We start from the raw sequence: 16,880 nt of genomic DNA on the forward strand, positions 1-16,880 counted from the left end.
TTGAGTCCATATCATATGCAACAATGGAGCCATCCACTAATACATTCAGTTTAAAAATATAAATGTTTGGTTTGGCTTGTCTATCTGTTTGCGTCTTTTCAAGTACATCGCCTTCTTTCAGACCTCTTTCATATCTTGAATGACACTTTCAACTCAGCCTTCGCATAATGAAATTGGAACTGGATTACTAAATTTAGGCCAAAGGCCAAGCGCTCGATGACGTATGAGATCAGTCAGCGATGAAAGGGAAATTGAGAGTAAAGGAGGTTTTAAAGTCGCAGCAGGAGGAAAACCTCCCAGTTGCACCATGAAAAATTGTTAGGAGAGGGTGGACAGTGAGATGGAAGACAAAGAATAAGAACGACGTACAATAAAAGGAATGGAAGGGGTTGTAGTTAGGGGTCGAAAGGACGCTACAAAGAACCTTAAGTAATGCCTATAGTTCGCCGCGTGAGGTGCCCTGATGGCACTATACCCCTAAGGGGCCCTTCGCATACTGTGTCAATCTCTGTGAACATCCTTCGTTCTCTACATACTCCTTTCTTTATGAATCAGTTTCCTGACCTTCGTAAACCTTTCCATTTCTATTATAAATCTCTTTCTCTCTTTACAAACCTCATGCATTCTTCATAAATTCCTCTCATCCTTTAGAAACTTCTTTCCTTTTTTTGCAAACACCTTCCATTCAATGCTATCCTACTTCAATTCTTACAATCATCTTTCGTGTTTTGAAAACGTCTTTACTCGACTGTAAGCAGATTTCTTTCTCTACAACTGATCCTCCGTTCTTTGCAAACCTGGTAATATCGTTGCGGACTTCTTTCGTTCTTTGCAGACGCTTTTTATTCTTCACAAACATATTTCATTCATGTAAACTTCTCCCACACTTTAATTACGAACCTCATTTGCAAATCTGAACACAAAATCAGCAATATCAACCTTTCTAGGAGACTTATGATAAATGGCCAAGGAAACTGCTTTTGAAGCTACCACACGTGTGCTCTACCTGTAGCTCGTTACGGGGGCTTGGCAGCGTCACCTAAAGGTCACATGAGGGTATCCTGTACGAGAGCGCATACAGTGTTAAAGGTGATTAATGACTAAATATGTCGTCATCACTGTTGCTAAATAAGGATTACAGGCAGTACCCAAGATTAGCGCTGAAACAAAATTGTAACAATCATGCAACTTAATAAAAAAAAAATCAATAAAAATTAATTAAACAAATATAATAACCACAGTAAATGCGTACACTTACGTACATCAGAACCCCTTTAAAATTCCTAATACCGAAAACTATTCTTTAAGTGAATACCGTAATAAGGAGTGGTTAAACAGCACTGTAACAAGGAGTGGTTGAAGGCTGTTTAACCCAAATCGATCTTGTTAGTGTCAGTATCGGATGTACAAATATCTCCCCGTGCGTCATCCAGTTTCTGCTAATTTACTGATTTCAGTTATGATTGTGCATTTACCGCCTCCGAGATGTGGACGAAAATCATCCAGGAAGTTATGAACGTGCATTGCTAATCACCGACTCTAATGTGCGACGGCAGATAACAACCCGCAGCACTTCAGAGGACGCAGACTCCACATTAAACAATGCCTAAAAGATTACGAAACTTGCTGCATCCATTATTTCATTTTATGTTTTGCTTATACCGCGGCCACAAAGCTTCTCGAATTTCAAGTCTGCTTGACAGGAGTGAGGCTGAGGGTTTTTCTGCAATCTTATATATCGCTCGAGGGAGAGTAACTATAGGAGGTGAAACTTACTTTTTTCAATTTTCAAAAGATCAGTTTCCTCCGAGAAACTTATACCTTCATGTGCAGTATCACATGAATGCCAATGTGTTCATGTATCTGCAAAAGTTTATGGATTACAGTAAAAATAAGAGACCGGTGGCCTCTTTTCAGTTTTTGCCTACAAAATGAGCGATTCGAATGCTCATAGACCTAGGGATGGACTTTAACTTGACAATGGAAGTTTGCCTGTAATTTGTTTCAAAGGATCTTTGTAGTATGCTTGAAGAGTTCTGGTATCTTCGTCCTTCACATTAATTTGACTGAATCACACGAGCTTTTTGAAACTCTGTGTGTGTGATAAAGGAGAGTTCCTGAACATTGGACCTTCAGTCCGACAAATCATTTAGAACCTAAATCTCTTTAGAAGACAGCTGTATGTGTCCATTATTAAAAAGAAAATTCAGTGAGCCCGACTATCGTCTGCTACGTGGTAAGTAAATCTGGATCCAGATACCTTTCTAAATGAGTTAAATATATCTTAGTTTAATCAGACCACTGGCCTGATTAACAGCTCTCCTAGGGCTGACCCGAAGGATTAGATATTTTTACGTGGCTAGGAACCTATTGGTTACTTAGTAACGGGACCTACAGAAACGAATTCCTCCGATTCCTCTGATCATACTAGTCAACTGAATTTATGATACCAGTTTCTCTGACGTCTAGTATCACCATGAGAAGTAAACTGATAGTCACAACGTTTATCTTCAATTCGGAAAAAAAGAAGCAAGTCACCGTTTACCAATGCAATGCTGTGTGGTCATTTTATTAACGTGGTCTTTGCTGCACGGGTAAATGAAATATTTAAGACTGAATATTTATTTCAATAAAGGTGTATTTATATATCACCATAAAAAGTTTTAGATATACATATATATGTATATATATACATACTTTTTATAGTGATATATACATATGTACATATACCTTTATTGAAATAGAATTTATTCAGTCTTAAAAATTTAATTTACCCGTGCAGACAGAAGACCACGTTAATACAATGACAAAACTGCATTGCACTGGTAAACAGTGACTTGATTTTTTAAAAACTAAATTGAGGATAAGCGCTGTGACTATCAGTTGTACTTCTCACGGAGATACTTGCTTCTGCCAATGCTGACACGCTTATTAGCATGTTCCCATTCACCCAAATTGGTTAGATGTTGCCACCAATCTGAAATATTATATATAAGTTTAATAACCTTGGATCCAGAGAAGACAACAGCTGACACTTTGCAGGAGACTATAATCACCCTTGGTTAATACGACTTCTGTGCAGGGTACGTATTTCTTACTGTTGAGACAACCACAAATTGTCATGAATTAGTACCTGGATCCATAAGAAACAACTAGTAAAATCCTTCAATCATTTTTAGGATTTATTGGGAACACAAATACGACAAAAAAAAAAAAAGAAGCATGAACATACATCTTAACACCTTCGTAATAGGAAGTAATTACCCTTTTGCTTTTACTGGAAAGAATTTTTATCGGCATTATTTTTGTTTTTTCTTTTATCAATTTCAAGTATGACGTTCCATAACTAAAAGGAGTTAGTTTTTATGATACCGATCCGATGCTCATCCACTGATTAGAAGTGTTTTTAAGATTTTGGGTTTCTGTTCCTCAAATTTACCCAATTATTTTACTAAGGTCTCATTGTGTAAAACCCATTCCCATTTAGGATGGTCCCATGCAAGTTTCAAATGAATCTGCTTTCCCTTCAACGCGAATCAGTTTTATAGATTGTAGGTAAGCAGGACCAGAGTCAAAGTATACAGGGTCTGCTCACGAGGCGGTACTAAAACCTATCCCCGCCCCTTGTGAAACGTCATCAGTTACAAAAGGACCATATCTTTATGAAACTATATTTTCGATAACATTTTCATATAACTATTTTTTCGATGGCAGTTTTTTATATAAATTTTCCTCTTATTGCATGTTGCCATATACTGCGTTAAAGTACAAAGAATGCTCTTTCAAATAATATATGGCACATTACAATTACGATTACTTTCAAACACAAAAGCGCGCACAGAAAAAATTATCTACGCACACAAAAATGTGCAATTACTTCATCCGTCAACCTACATACATTCACGTTTCGTAGCGTATCGGACTAAGAGATGGTGATAGAAAGAAACTGAATAATGGATTAGAAAGCTGATAAAATTTACTATAAAATGCATAAATAAAATGGATAGGTGTTATCAGAAATTTTCGAGGAATTCTAGGTCAAAGACGGACCAAAATTTTTAAATTTTATGTAAATATTTACCACATTTTTCTTACATTAATTTTCATCTTATTACATTTTGCCTATACCATGTAAAAGTACAAAGAATGCCCTTTCAATTGATATATGATACATTACAATTACAATTATTTTAAAACCCATAATCGCGCACAGAATTAATTATCTACGCACGCAAAAATTATACAAAATTAAGCGTTCGTGGGAGATGTGAAATGTAACCCCACCCCTTGTGAAACGTCATCAGATACATCCAGCGAGACTGACGAATACCTTTATGTACTTTTTCGAAAATATTATAATCGTTTGAGGCATGCATAATTAATACCTTTATGTATACAGTTTGTGTTATATGTAAACTTATGTGTTCGGAAGTATATTTATGTGATATGAAGTGCTAATGAGAAATTTGCTGGAAATGTGTTCCCTGTATCATTTTCTTCATCATTTATTCCTTTGATACCTTATGTCGTATATGAAGTAATTCTTATACTTTTGATAGTTTCTTTTTTTGTGGTCAAGTGCAAATGCAACTGCCATTTTTTACACTGCCTGTATCCACATTTTCTTTGTAGTTATTGCATAACAATAAGTATTCATAATAAGATTTTGGAAAATATAATTAATCTATCATTCTAACCTTTAGCATAAAAAAAGTTACTTTTCAAAGTGAGGTATGAACACAGTGACAGAACTAAATACATTTCTTAAGAATTATTTAAAATCTTGTAATATTACTAACTGAAAGAGGAGGGAGGAGAGACCACGACCCCAGAGAGAGAGAGAGAGAGAGAGAGAGAGAGAGAGAGAGAGAGAGAGAGAGAGAGAGAGAGAGTTGTCGTGTTATAAAAAATGGACTTGAAGAGAGTACAGCAAACCAGTAAGTAACTAAATAAGTAAAGAATAAACATATGAAGAAAGCTGGAGTAGCTACGTGTGTTCAACGTATATTTTGTGCAATAAAACAAGGCTTGGTGACTAAATGAGAAAATGGGTATTAAAAATATCAAACATGTGACCTCTCTACAGATTTTATCATCAAGATTTTATGAAAAACACTATGCTATATGAATTAAATGTATAAAATAAGGGTTCTTCAAGTAATTCAATGAAAAAGCATGGGAAGTGTTACTCCTGTGACGTCACAGTATTAGCTCCGCCCCCACTGCCGAGTTGAGCAGACCCTATATACTTTGTATGGGTATTAAAAAACATCAAGCATGTGATCTCTTTACAGATTTTATCAAGATTTTATAAAAAAAAACCATGCGATATGCATTAAAGGTATAAAAACTAAAGCCTCTAAGTAATTCAACGGAGGAGCATGGGTAGTGTTACTCTTGTGACGTCACAGTATTAGCTCCGCCCCCACTGCCGAATTGAGCAGACCCTATTACTTTGACTCTGAGCAGGACATCCCGTCCCTCATCTCTTATCGCAGTCAACAGCCTTCGATTGCAGTAAGATGTTATGTAAAAAGTGAGCTTATCAGGCAGATGTGTTTGATAAGAACTACTGGGAAACGAGGCTTTTCTTGAACAGTTATCTTAAGCACTGTCAGTTTTCATAAAATCAGACACACGTAAAAGTCACCAGTTTTTAACTTAGTGTTATTTGGAATCACAATGACAACGGTTGTTAATACTCTGACTCCGGTTTAACACAAACCAATTATTAACGAATGTTAATTCTGTGGGCAAATGATGTATCTAGGAGAACTTTTTTTACTCAGGATTCGTGACCTGTATTTTTTTAAACGGTAAACCAATTATCATCGTTTCTGCATATTACTTCATCGTGGATCATCAATAAAAATCGATAAGAACACGTCATCTCAAAGGTAATACCTGTCATTCATTATTAGCTATGGTACTGAAAATGTTAATATTTCAAATTATGTTATTTCAGCTATTAGGCCAAAAAATTTTCTTTTTTCAGAGCCATTGCAAGGCCAAAGGTGGTACTAATATTGCGTCGCATATAAACTCAGTTTACCATTCTAACACATTCTGATATATACTATATAAAATATATATATATATATTATATATTATATATATATATATATATATATTTATAGATATATATATAATATAATATATATATATATAGTATATATATATATATATTATATAACATATAATATATATATATAATTCTACTTGTTTAATCTGAACTCCTAGAAATTGTACATTATTTACCCTTTGCTTGCACAAAACTGAAAAATTTTCTTGGATGCATGCATAAACTATTAAGAAAGAGAAAATCTTATCTTTTATTCCGAAAATATAAAAAAGAAAGAATGAACCTCATTATGAAGAGAAGTGGAGGAGGATGGCAGATGGTCACTGCCAAGGTTAACCCTTACTTGTCTTACTGGCGTCACATTTATATGATAAGATTTGTTGGTGTCGCCATAAACTTTCCTAGATGATTCAGGTCTGCTTTTAACTTCCTTAACTGCGCATTGATTTACGCAAGCGAACGATGATTTCAAAATGATCGACTATCTACTATGTTTGTGCAGAGAAATACTGTGGACGCATGAAGGCCAAATAGTTAAAGGAAATTGAACAGGGTTTGCCTTTGACACATGGTGGCAACCGTACCCCGAAGCCCAAGGTATTACAGAGGAACCAGATATTTGGACATTGCGGGAAAGAGGCTGATATAAGCTGCTTTCAGTAACTTTCTTTCCATTCTATTTGTAGATTTACCTGCTTTTCTGCATCCGCCCTCTACATTTTTTTTCTGCTTATCTCTTCATAAAATGACTTGTCATTATTACGCGATAAGTCTAGGGAGCTTCCCAAGGCTACACCGTGTGGGGTTATGATACTTCACTTTTGCCCTATAAAATTTTTTAAATGAAGGCTATGTATGACATTATAAACTATGAAAATGAGGTCTAGATACTTTTAACCTCAGCCTCTGCTAGACGGAATAATCATTCAGCTTTTCAATGAGCGATCGTTGAGCCTTTCAGTTATATGATGCTCTTACATTTAAAAATGACGATAAATAATCTCTGATATCTTGTCATCCGACTCTTAATATTCTTTTAAAAGCTTTATTCTCTAATCGATGAGATGTTAGATATAGTTTCATTTGAGAATACGTTTTCAAAATCATTAATCCTAAAGAAATGTAAGTTTCTACTACCTCGAGTACATGGTTTCCTAATTATCCAAACCCCTATAAAAACACGCAGTGATCTACTAAGGCGTTGTGAAGCCTTTATATGCATCTCTCTTCAAAGGCTTGCCAGCCTATCTAACTCAATACATACATGCGTACATACGTACATACATACATGCACATATTAAGCCACAAATTTCGTTTAATATCCAATTCACTATACCTGAAATAACTTACACACAATGGGATTATAAGTGATAAGAGCTTCGTCACCAGTACGATTCTAACTGTCGCCTGGTTAGGAAACAACGAAAATACAGTGACCATGAACATTAAGCCATGGTGGATGGCAAAATACATACATATATACAGATATACAAGAGGACAAAGAGGCAAGTAAGAATAGGAGAAATGAAATAAGAAGGCAAATTATGGCAATGAAGGGATGAATTTCAGCAAGTACTCCACTGAGCTCTTCCGTAGGGAAGTACTATATGCGGAACGAAAAGTTAATGGGCAAATTCTAAATGAAATATGTTTCTGGTGCAATGAAGTCTCTTGAATGTGGAGTACCTGAATAGAGGCACAGATAAATGTATATTTGAGAATGCTTGTGAAAGCGTCAGTTGAGGGTGTAGAAGGGGAATTATGGAGTTGAATGATGAGAAGAAACCAGAAAGTGATGGGATTACAGATGAAAATATAAGTGAGTGGCTGTCCAGGGTGCGTGAGGGTATGCCTGGTTGAGGGCAAGTTCCGGACTAATGGTTGACAGGAAATTTTATTCATTTGTATAAAGGAAAAGGTGACTGCAAGAATAATAAGCTATTACTTCGCCTATTAGGTCAGGAAGGTATGTGGTAGGATTTCTACTGTGGCTAGAGTTCCACAAGGTAGTTTTCTTGGCAAAGCTATTATTTTTAGTGTAAAAATGTGACATGGTTGTTGGCCTGGAAAATAAGGTTGTTCAGTATGCCGATGATGCACCGTTTACTTTTGAGTAGTGTCCATTTATGATAAAGCTGTCATTGGTCTTAACAGTGACAAGAGCGGACTCATGAATGGTGCAGTCGGTTGGGGGAAGGGGTTGGGGAAGGGTTATGAGGCTGAAGTTTGGTAAAACGAAAAAATTATTGATTGGTAGATCTCGTACAGATTTTCCACCTCATCCTCCTTTCAAGTGTATGGGACTCTGTCGAATGAGTCTGAAGCTTTGACTATACTTGGCGTCACTTTTGACCCACATCTTACTGCTGAGAAACATTTAATGGAAATGCCAACAAATGCCGCAATGAAGTTACATAAAGCCTCGTACATTTACAGCCAAAAGTTAAAATCAATGTAACCACCTAGAATACTGCTCTCAGGTGTGTATGTCTGCTTATGACAGAAGTTTATCTCTTTTAAATAGATTGTTCGAGTTGGTAGAGTTCTGTTTCCTAACGCTAACAGTTATAACTTGGATCATCGAATGATGAGCTCTTGTTTGCCAGATTTTCATTGAATCATGTCAGCGAGTAATTCCCGACCACTGTATTCTACCCTTCTAGTATATAACCTTGATTGCCACCATCTTCTTTTATTTCGCTTCATCTTCGTTAAACAATGTGTATAAATATACGCGGCAGCTGCTACTTGCATGGTGGCCATTGTCGGTAAACAACCTGGACAGAGACAGACTGGTGATCGCAGTGGATTGAAATGAAGTTATGTGCTTAACGTGGTTACGATTCGTCCTCTACATTTTGACACCTTGTAACCGTATATGCGTAACTCAGTTACACATACATACAAGGTTCGGCTCTCACGTGTGGGTTACACTAACAGTTATAACTTGGATCATCGAATGATGATCTCTTGTTTGCCAGATTTTCATAATACCAAACTTTCGGTTTTCACAAATGATCCCTGATCCGCTTTTCCTGCCGTGAGCGACACTATTTCGGAACAGCAGTACCACTATGCAGTCAATGGGCTCGCTGTCGAACTTCTCTGTTGCAGAGGTCTTTTATTCCTCACACCGTTGGTCTGTGGAACGAACTTCCTGAGGATGTTGTGCGATTGCAACTTCAAACGTTCTAGCGAAGATGCAGTGCATTACTACCCTAAAACCATTCTTGTACTTTAATAATTTATTTACCTTTTTATCTGTTTATTTATTAATTTGATAATTCATTATTTTTTAATAGCTGACCTCTTCTTTCTGTATTTCCTATTAAATTCTGTTATTTCTCTCAAATGAACGAAATATTCCTTGGAAGCTTGAATTTCAGTTCAATAGCCCCTGTGGGATTGTTCCATGAATGAGGTTCATCTTCTGGATGATAATAATAATAATAATATTAATAATAATATAATAATACTAATAATAATAATATAATAATAATAATAATAATAATAATAATAATATAATGATAAAAAGAAACGGGTTTTTATGGAAACTAAGGTTGGAATGAAAGAAGTCTCTGAAGAGCCAACTCACCTACGTGGCAGACAGAAAACTCTAGATCTTCAATACAAAAGCTGAGCTGTCGAGACGTCTCAGGTGCAGTGTGTGAGGCGGAAGACAGACTGAAAGGATGAGAAGTGGGAGAGATACAGAAGTGGTAAGAAAAAAAGGTAGCGTAGGTTAACAGATAGATCAGAATGAAATGAGAGAATAAATTGTGGTCAGGTGGAAAGAAGGAGAGAGTGGGTAATACGTAGGTAAATTACAAGTGTCATGTATCCGAAGCAAGACTTGTACAGGTGACGGACTCCATGTAGGGAGGACTTTTATTACAGAACTATTAAATATACAAATAACTCAATGAGTGAATGAAAAAAATTCAAAGTTTGAGGTTCGAAGCAGTACTTCTAAACGTTGGTATTTTCTTTATAATGAAGAAAATATATCGAAAGGTAACGGCAGATAACATGAATTTATCAGTTTACTGATACAAAGATACGAACAATGTCCGGTGTATGTTATTTTCATTATGAAAATTAATTGTTTTCATCGTCTAGCTCATATATATTCTTGCGTAGGAGTCAACCGAAGTGAATTAAAATCTGAGAAAATTCATCACTTTTCAGATATTAAGCGAAGTGTCAAAGTTGATACCCTTCCGGTATGGCTTCTTATCTGTAAAAAAAAAAATCAATTCGGCCAAAATGGTTTGCCAATGTTTTGCGACGGAAGCCAATTTCAAATGAGAATTCCGCGGACATACTCTTTCACCTGGTTTTAATTTATCCAGTAACTTAAATTTCCCTTTTCAAATTCCAGTTCAATAACTGAAAAGCTAACATGACAAAGAAATGAAGAACAGCTGTTGATGCACAGTATAAAAAGTAGCGAAGGCGTCACAAGCTTTGCAGATAATGTCAGCAACCATCAATCACAGTACGATCCGAGAGGAGACTGATGAGAATGGGGCTCATGATATACAACTGCAGCAGTCGGAGGAGGACGAAGCTCGTGATACTCTCCTGCCGGAAACGAACGAGCACAAGATAAACAATATCAGCAGTTCTTCAGAAACCGGTGGAGGTGGTTGTGATTCACAGCGTCCGCGGAAGACGACGGCTGCCCCAATTAAGAAGGCATCACATTCCCCAAAGCTTGTCCCTCCGGATGGCGGGTGGGGTTGGCTGGTGTCAGCAGGGGCCTTTATTAACATTGTAAGTTTCTTGACTTTCACTATATTTTGTTACATTTGAAAGTATATTGACACAGGGTTCAATTTGTTAGTATACATGTACGTATATATCGATTTAGTTTTCTCTTACATGCATTTCTTCATACGAATATCATTTCATTAGAAAAATTTCAGTATTACATCCATAAATAAGGCTTAACTGATTATGGAGTCTTTTTTCACTGAGTTTATGCAATTGAGAGAAAAAGATTTCCCTTTTTCTTTTTCCATCAACATGACACAAGGGTTTACGGAAAAGGGTCGACTCTCAGGTACGGTTGCCGAAACAATCCAATGGTATTCCATAATTCAAAGTTATTTTGAGTACAGTTGTTTATTGTATGGGTTAAATATCTGAAGATATTGTTCTCCTTTTGTTTCATTTAAATTTTCTAGTCATTTTCTGATTTTCTGATAATGCCTCTAGCACTACTAAATCCAGTAAGTTTTCATGAAATAGATTTCTTTTAGCCACCATGGCCTTCTTTTATTGTAGTTCCATCACTTCCAGACTTCGAAAATTCCAGAAATCAAAGTTAAAATTCTTTGCCAGTGACGTCCTCCATCTTTATGGCTATCAATTTTAAGCCACATTCGACCATGTCATTTGCTAATCCTTTGCTTCGATAAGACTCATCAATAATTTCACCCCTCCTAGCTTCTGACGTGCTCCGTCGTCCCGTGTTTCAGCATAGCCTTCTTCTACATCCTGGTGGGATTCGGAGCAACAACCGCAACCATAGGATGGATCATCAGCATCCACTCGTTCTTGTGGAACATGGTTGGGCCTTTCACCATGCCCCTCGTGACGGAGTTCGGCTGGAGAAGAGTGGCTAGCGTGGGGGTTCTGTGGATGTCCATCTCCTTGGTCATTTCCGCCTATACGCCCTCCGCTGAGTTTCTCTTCTTCTCCTTTTCCGTCTTAAATGGTAAATAATAACGACGACTTTGTCTTCTTCGATTAAATACGAAATAATTGCTTTTTCCTGTTAATTTACTTACAACTGAGTTCATTTCTGCTACACTTTGTTGACTCGTCATCTACATATTTCTATGAGATAGTATGTGATCGTTCAGTTTTTACTTTTTACATTATAAATTAAGTCTCTTACATTAAAATCGAGCAAAACCTGTGGCTTTATGTAACATTCCTTCTTGACTGCATCACGACCGTGAAAAAGGACTTTTCTTTTATTTTTGTGTTAAGTGTTGCCTCATTCCAAAAACCTGTAATCTACCATTCAAGAAAAAGGGCTCTGCTCTTTCCTCTTTCAATGAATTCTCTCCCTTCTTCAAAAAGATTCAGACCTTCTCGCTTACCCCTGACTTTTTCCGGTCCATCTCCTTTGCTACTCAGATAAAAATATTCAGTGCACGAACTCATTTACAATTCACTATTCTACACTTGAAGGTGGTATTACGAATTAGAAACTACCCTGATTGTGATTATCAAAGCTAATAATTTGTTATACAATTCAGACCATAATAAACTTCATCCACATTCTCTAACCTGTGTGTGTGAATGAAAAGAACGTAATGAAAGCTGAGACCAAGACGTCTCTTATTAGATTGTGAGAGGAAAGTATAGATTTCTATTCAGGTTCTAAATTATTTTTTTTTCCTACTGAACTGCCTTCTTGTCCTTGAACGAAATGAAAATTCTATCTTTCGGGGAACATCTTTCGAAGCATTCCCCTCGAGCTTGGCTGAACCAACAACTATATGCCTCACCTCGAATTACTTCTGTTCCGCAAAGGTGGGCGTGTTACAAAAATATAAACTTGACAAATCTAAAGGCTTTATCTCTTGAAAGAATTAAGCGCTCACTCATTCAGAAACAATGAAGTTTAGTTCGTCAGTGTCTCCAGACAAGTAGCAACAGCGGAGACGAGGCTCCGATGTTTAAGAAAGGAAGATGTGTGAAGAGACCAGTAATCATTAGATAAACCGTCAAGATTAATTTCCGTAATTCAACGGCTGCCTGTATCACAGCAGCGAAAATGCATATATATATATATATATATATATATATATATATATAATATATATATATATATATATATATACAGGAAAATGCAATTTATATAGGTCACCTAAATGTATATGATATATATATTATGTATTATATTGTATATAGCTATGATATATATAATATATATATATATATATATATATATAGAGATATACATAAAATCCCAATTATGATCATGAACTCATGAATGAATTTTTTTATGAAAAATTAAACAATTTAAGGTGCATCCCTGGGTATTCACCTAAATTGTAATCACAAAAATGCAGCGAAAATGCATATATATATATATATAATATATATATATATATATATATATATATATATATATAATATATATCTATATATATATATATATATATATACATAAAAATCCAATTATATCAGGAACGCATGAATGAATTTTTTATGAAAAATTAACAATTTAGGTGAATCCCTTGGGAAGATAATCTTTTGGTAGATATCGATGAAGCATTTGGAGTGGTTTTTTGCACCGACAAATTGTCGCATCTTCACTGGCGTGAACCAAAAGTTAATAATATAAAGTTAATCACCTTATTTGCATCTAAATGTGTTCATTCGCTCTCGATCTATTCTTTTAAATAACATTCACACTTAGGTACTCACATTCTCGTAGACATACTATTATAACGATATATTACTGAGAAGTAGTTCATGCGGTTCTCAGAGACATTCACGAAGTGTTGTAATAACAAAATATGATCGTGTTCTTCTTATCCGCAGGAGCAGGTTGTGGTTTAACGGCTACAGCAGCTTTCAACATCGTTCCTCAATATTTCCTTCGACGTCGAGGAATAGCAAATGGTATCATTACGGGCGGAATATCCATTGGGCAAATATTTGTCCCACCTTTCGTGCGATTTCTCCAGGAAGAATACAGCAGTAAGGGAGCGTTACTTATTCTTGCAGCTGGGACGCTTAACGGTCTTGTTGGGATTTGTTTCTTTCATCCTGTGGCTTGGCACAAAAAATACACTTCCGAAGAACCGGAAGTCACAGAGGCCGATGGAACCGACACGAAATCCACGAGAGACGGATCAAGCGCTTCATCACGCCACAGAAGATTTTCATCATCGTCCGAAAACCCCACGAGACACGTTACCTCAAATGCAGAGCGATCTTCTATGCACGCTTCCTCTGTAAGCTTAGCCGCAGGCGTTTCACTACAGTCTTTCCCAGATTTCGAAAAAAAGGAGGAGGAGAAGAAGGAGGAGGAGGAGGAGGAGGAGGAGGAGGAGGAACTCCCCCAAGAGCCATCAAGAAGGAAGACCAGCCCCTTGGATTCCATGATTCGGGTGGTTCGATCACTCATATCTAACATGAAAGTGATGCGATCCAGGAGGGCCTTCATCATCAACCTAGGTATTACCTTTTTGCTCACCAGCCACGTCAGTTTCTGCACGATGCTGCCATTTACGGTTCAAGCCGTCGGGCACTCTCTGCAAGACGCCTCTTACGCTGTTTCTGTCATGGGTGCCTGTAGCCTGACGGCTCGACTCGTGGTGAACCCTATGACAGATTGTGCCTGGTTCAACATGAGGATGTCGTACATGGCAAGCTATGCAGCCATAAGCTGCGTCATGCTAGGTAAAATTCATTAACAAACTCCCATTGTTTTTCGAGTTCAACCTGCAAAGAAAGCGAATGAAATAAAAAGCAATTCGAGTAAAGTAGCTTACTCACTACCTGAACCATACGTTTCTTAATCGCATTTACTCTAACTTCTTCTTTTCAGTGTTTCCTTTCATGACAGAAATCATGTGGATAAATGTCGTCATGGGTTGTTACGGGTTTACTGTTGGGATGAATATCAGCCTGAACAATCTCGTCATAATTAAATTCATGGGACTAGAGAATCTGCCATCGGTTTTTGGAGCCTCGCAAGTTTTCACCGGCATAGGATTTCTCTGTGCAGGACCTGTCACAGGTACAGATGGTTTTTTTTTTTTTTACTCAACTTCTCATTTTCCTTTAATACACAGAAAACCATACACTTTTCAGACACTTATTCACAATTTTTAACAGTTCTGAAAAGAGCATTGAGACTGGCCAAAAAGGAACAGAATATAAAGCTTTCAAAAGAAATAATAGTCTCAGACAAGCTTATCATTATATACCCAGCGTCTTTAAGAAGATTCGAAACTATGATTTTTCTATATGACCGAATTTTCTAGCCGCTTCGTAAATTTATCATTTCTAATGCTGGACATATACGGGCGGACCAACACACACACATATGTAGATTAACTAATACCGAATTCTGTAATTAGATATAGTCTTAAAATCTGTTATAAGATTTAAAAAATTCTTTTCTTCGCAGGTATAATCCGTGACGTGACCCAGAGCTACGCCGTAGCAATTTGGATTTTATCCTTCTGTGTATTCTGCAGTTTCCTATTGTGGTTCCTGATGCCCGCAGCTATTGCCTACGACCAGAGGCAAGAAGCCGAACAGAACCAGATTTGCGCAGGAAAAAGTGCATAGTTTCCCTCGTCCTTGATTATTCACGATAACATACTTGGTGAACAGGTTCACTTTACTTCTTTCCGTTTTTCTTTTGTTCCTTCCCTTACCATTCATTCATTCTTACGTTTGCTCGTTCGTTCTTCTTTGTAGAAAGAAATAGGTATGTGACAAGAGCGTTTTCGTTATTCCACACAAATCTCAGCGTCTTATGTCTGGAAACATATTCGAAAAACTACGATAAGGAAGAGTTGTGTTTCAAGACATCTATAAATAAAAATTGGATAATTTTAAAATAAAAATAGCAAGTCATTTTATTTATCTCGCTACACTATAATATCTGCTCCTAAAATAACGAATTGGATTTTTTAACTTCAAATTTATCTAACTTAAAATATAGTACAATAACTTAAAAAAAAAAGGATACTCTACAGGAGAAGTTATTCTGGAGAATTCTAAAGGAAGACAACCAGTAGATAAGCGTACCTTATACCAGCATTAGCAATGTCTTAAACATTCCTACACACATAACAAGAGATAAATCTAACTGATAAAAACATATTGTCAGGGTGTCATATATATATCATACATAGAGAGAGAGAGAGAGAGAGAGAGAGAGAGAGAGAGAGAGAGAGAGAGAGAGAGAGAGATTGTAACAAAGACACAAAAGCTCACTCAAAACGGAAGTGTCCTAAGGATTATTACATACAGCTTAATCCATGAAACCTTAGTTCTGTTCAAGTGCTTCTTAAGCTTATTAGATGATGCAAGAAGACCTCTCTCTTACACATACACGAGGGCGCGCATGAAATCACTCACAAGAAATTCCAACAGATCACCGTTAATATATATTCTATATGAATCAAAGATTTTCTGCGTGCTTTTATCCCTTCCAGACACACACACACACACACATACATATATATATATATATATATATATGTATATATATATATATGTAAGTGTGTGTATGTATGTATATATGCATTTACGTATGTATGTATGTATGTATGTATGTATGCATGTATATATATATATATATATATATATATATAATATATATATATATATATACACACAAATATATATAATATTGGATAATCGGGGAAAGTGTTTTGAAAAGAGCCTTTTATATGGTAAGCGAACTTAATTTGTGCAATACAATGCTATAGAATATTTTGGCTGTTAAAGAAGAGTCCCTTTCATACTTATCCATAACAATTTGTTTAGTCTAAGAATGTCAGTGCACACACATACACATCTAAATATACATACATATATGTATGTATATAGTACATATATATATGTATATATATATATATATATATATATATATATATATATATAATATATATATACATACATATATATATATATATATATATATATATATATACATACATACATATATATATATATACGCATGGAATTGTAGAAGAAAGCCACAATACCCTCTCAACTACTTGAATTCTTCGGGCTTTTTTGGAAACGT

At 36.1% G+C, this 16,880-nt stretch overlaps 1 protein-coding gene and 1 long non-coding RNA gene across 7 annotated transcripts in view; one reads left to right on the plus strand and one right to left on the minus strand.

Moving 5' to 3' along the window:
* Positions 1-16,880, minus strand: part of LOC135221946 (uncharacterized) — a 407,988-nt gene that overhangs the window by 97,049 nt on the left and 294,059 nt on the right. The gene's annotated exons all lie outside the window — the stretch shown is intronic.
* On the plus strand, positions 2,846-15,698 carry LOC135221012 (monocarboxylate transporter 9-like). 4 transcript variants are annotated; one of them, XM_064258933.1, is made up of 6 exons: positions 2,846-3,083; positions 10,464-10,858; positions 11,534-11,804; positions 13,649-14,512; positions 14,661-14,852; positions 15,246-15,698. In XM_064258933.1, the coding sequence occupies exons 2-6, from the start codon at positions 10,559-10,561 to the stop codon at positions 15,407-15,409; spliced, it is 1,791 nt and encodes a 596-aa protein (XP_064115003.1). In that variant the 5' UTR covers positions 2,846-3,083; positions 10,464-10,558; the 3' UTR covers positions 15,410-15,698. The 4 variants fall into 4 exon arrangements, with proteins under 4 accessions (XP_064115003.1, XP_064114837.1, XP_064114919.1 ...); XM_064258767.1 differs by lacking the exon at positions 2,846-3,083 and adding an exon at positions 5,545-5,897; XM_064258849.1 differs by lacking the exon at positions 2,846-3,083 and adding an exon at positions 9,644-9,801.

Source organism: Macrobrachium nipponense, chromosome 11 (genome assembly GCF_015104395.2).
Source record: "Macrobrachium nipponense isolate FS-2020 chromosome 11, ASM1510439v2, whole genome shotgun sequence".
Taxonomy (NCBI): Eukaryota; Metazoa; Arthropoda; class Malacostraca; order Decapoda; family Palaemonidae; genus Macrobrachium; species Macrobrachium nipponense.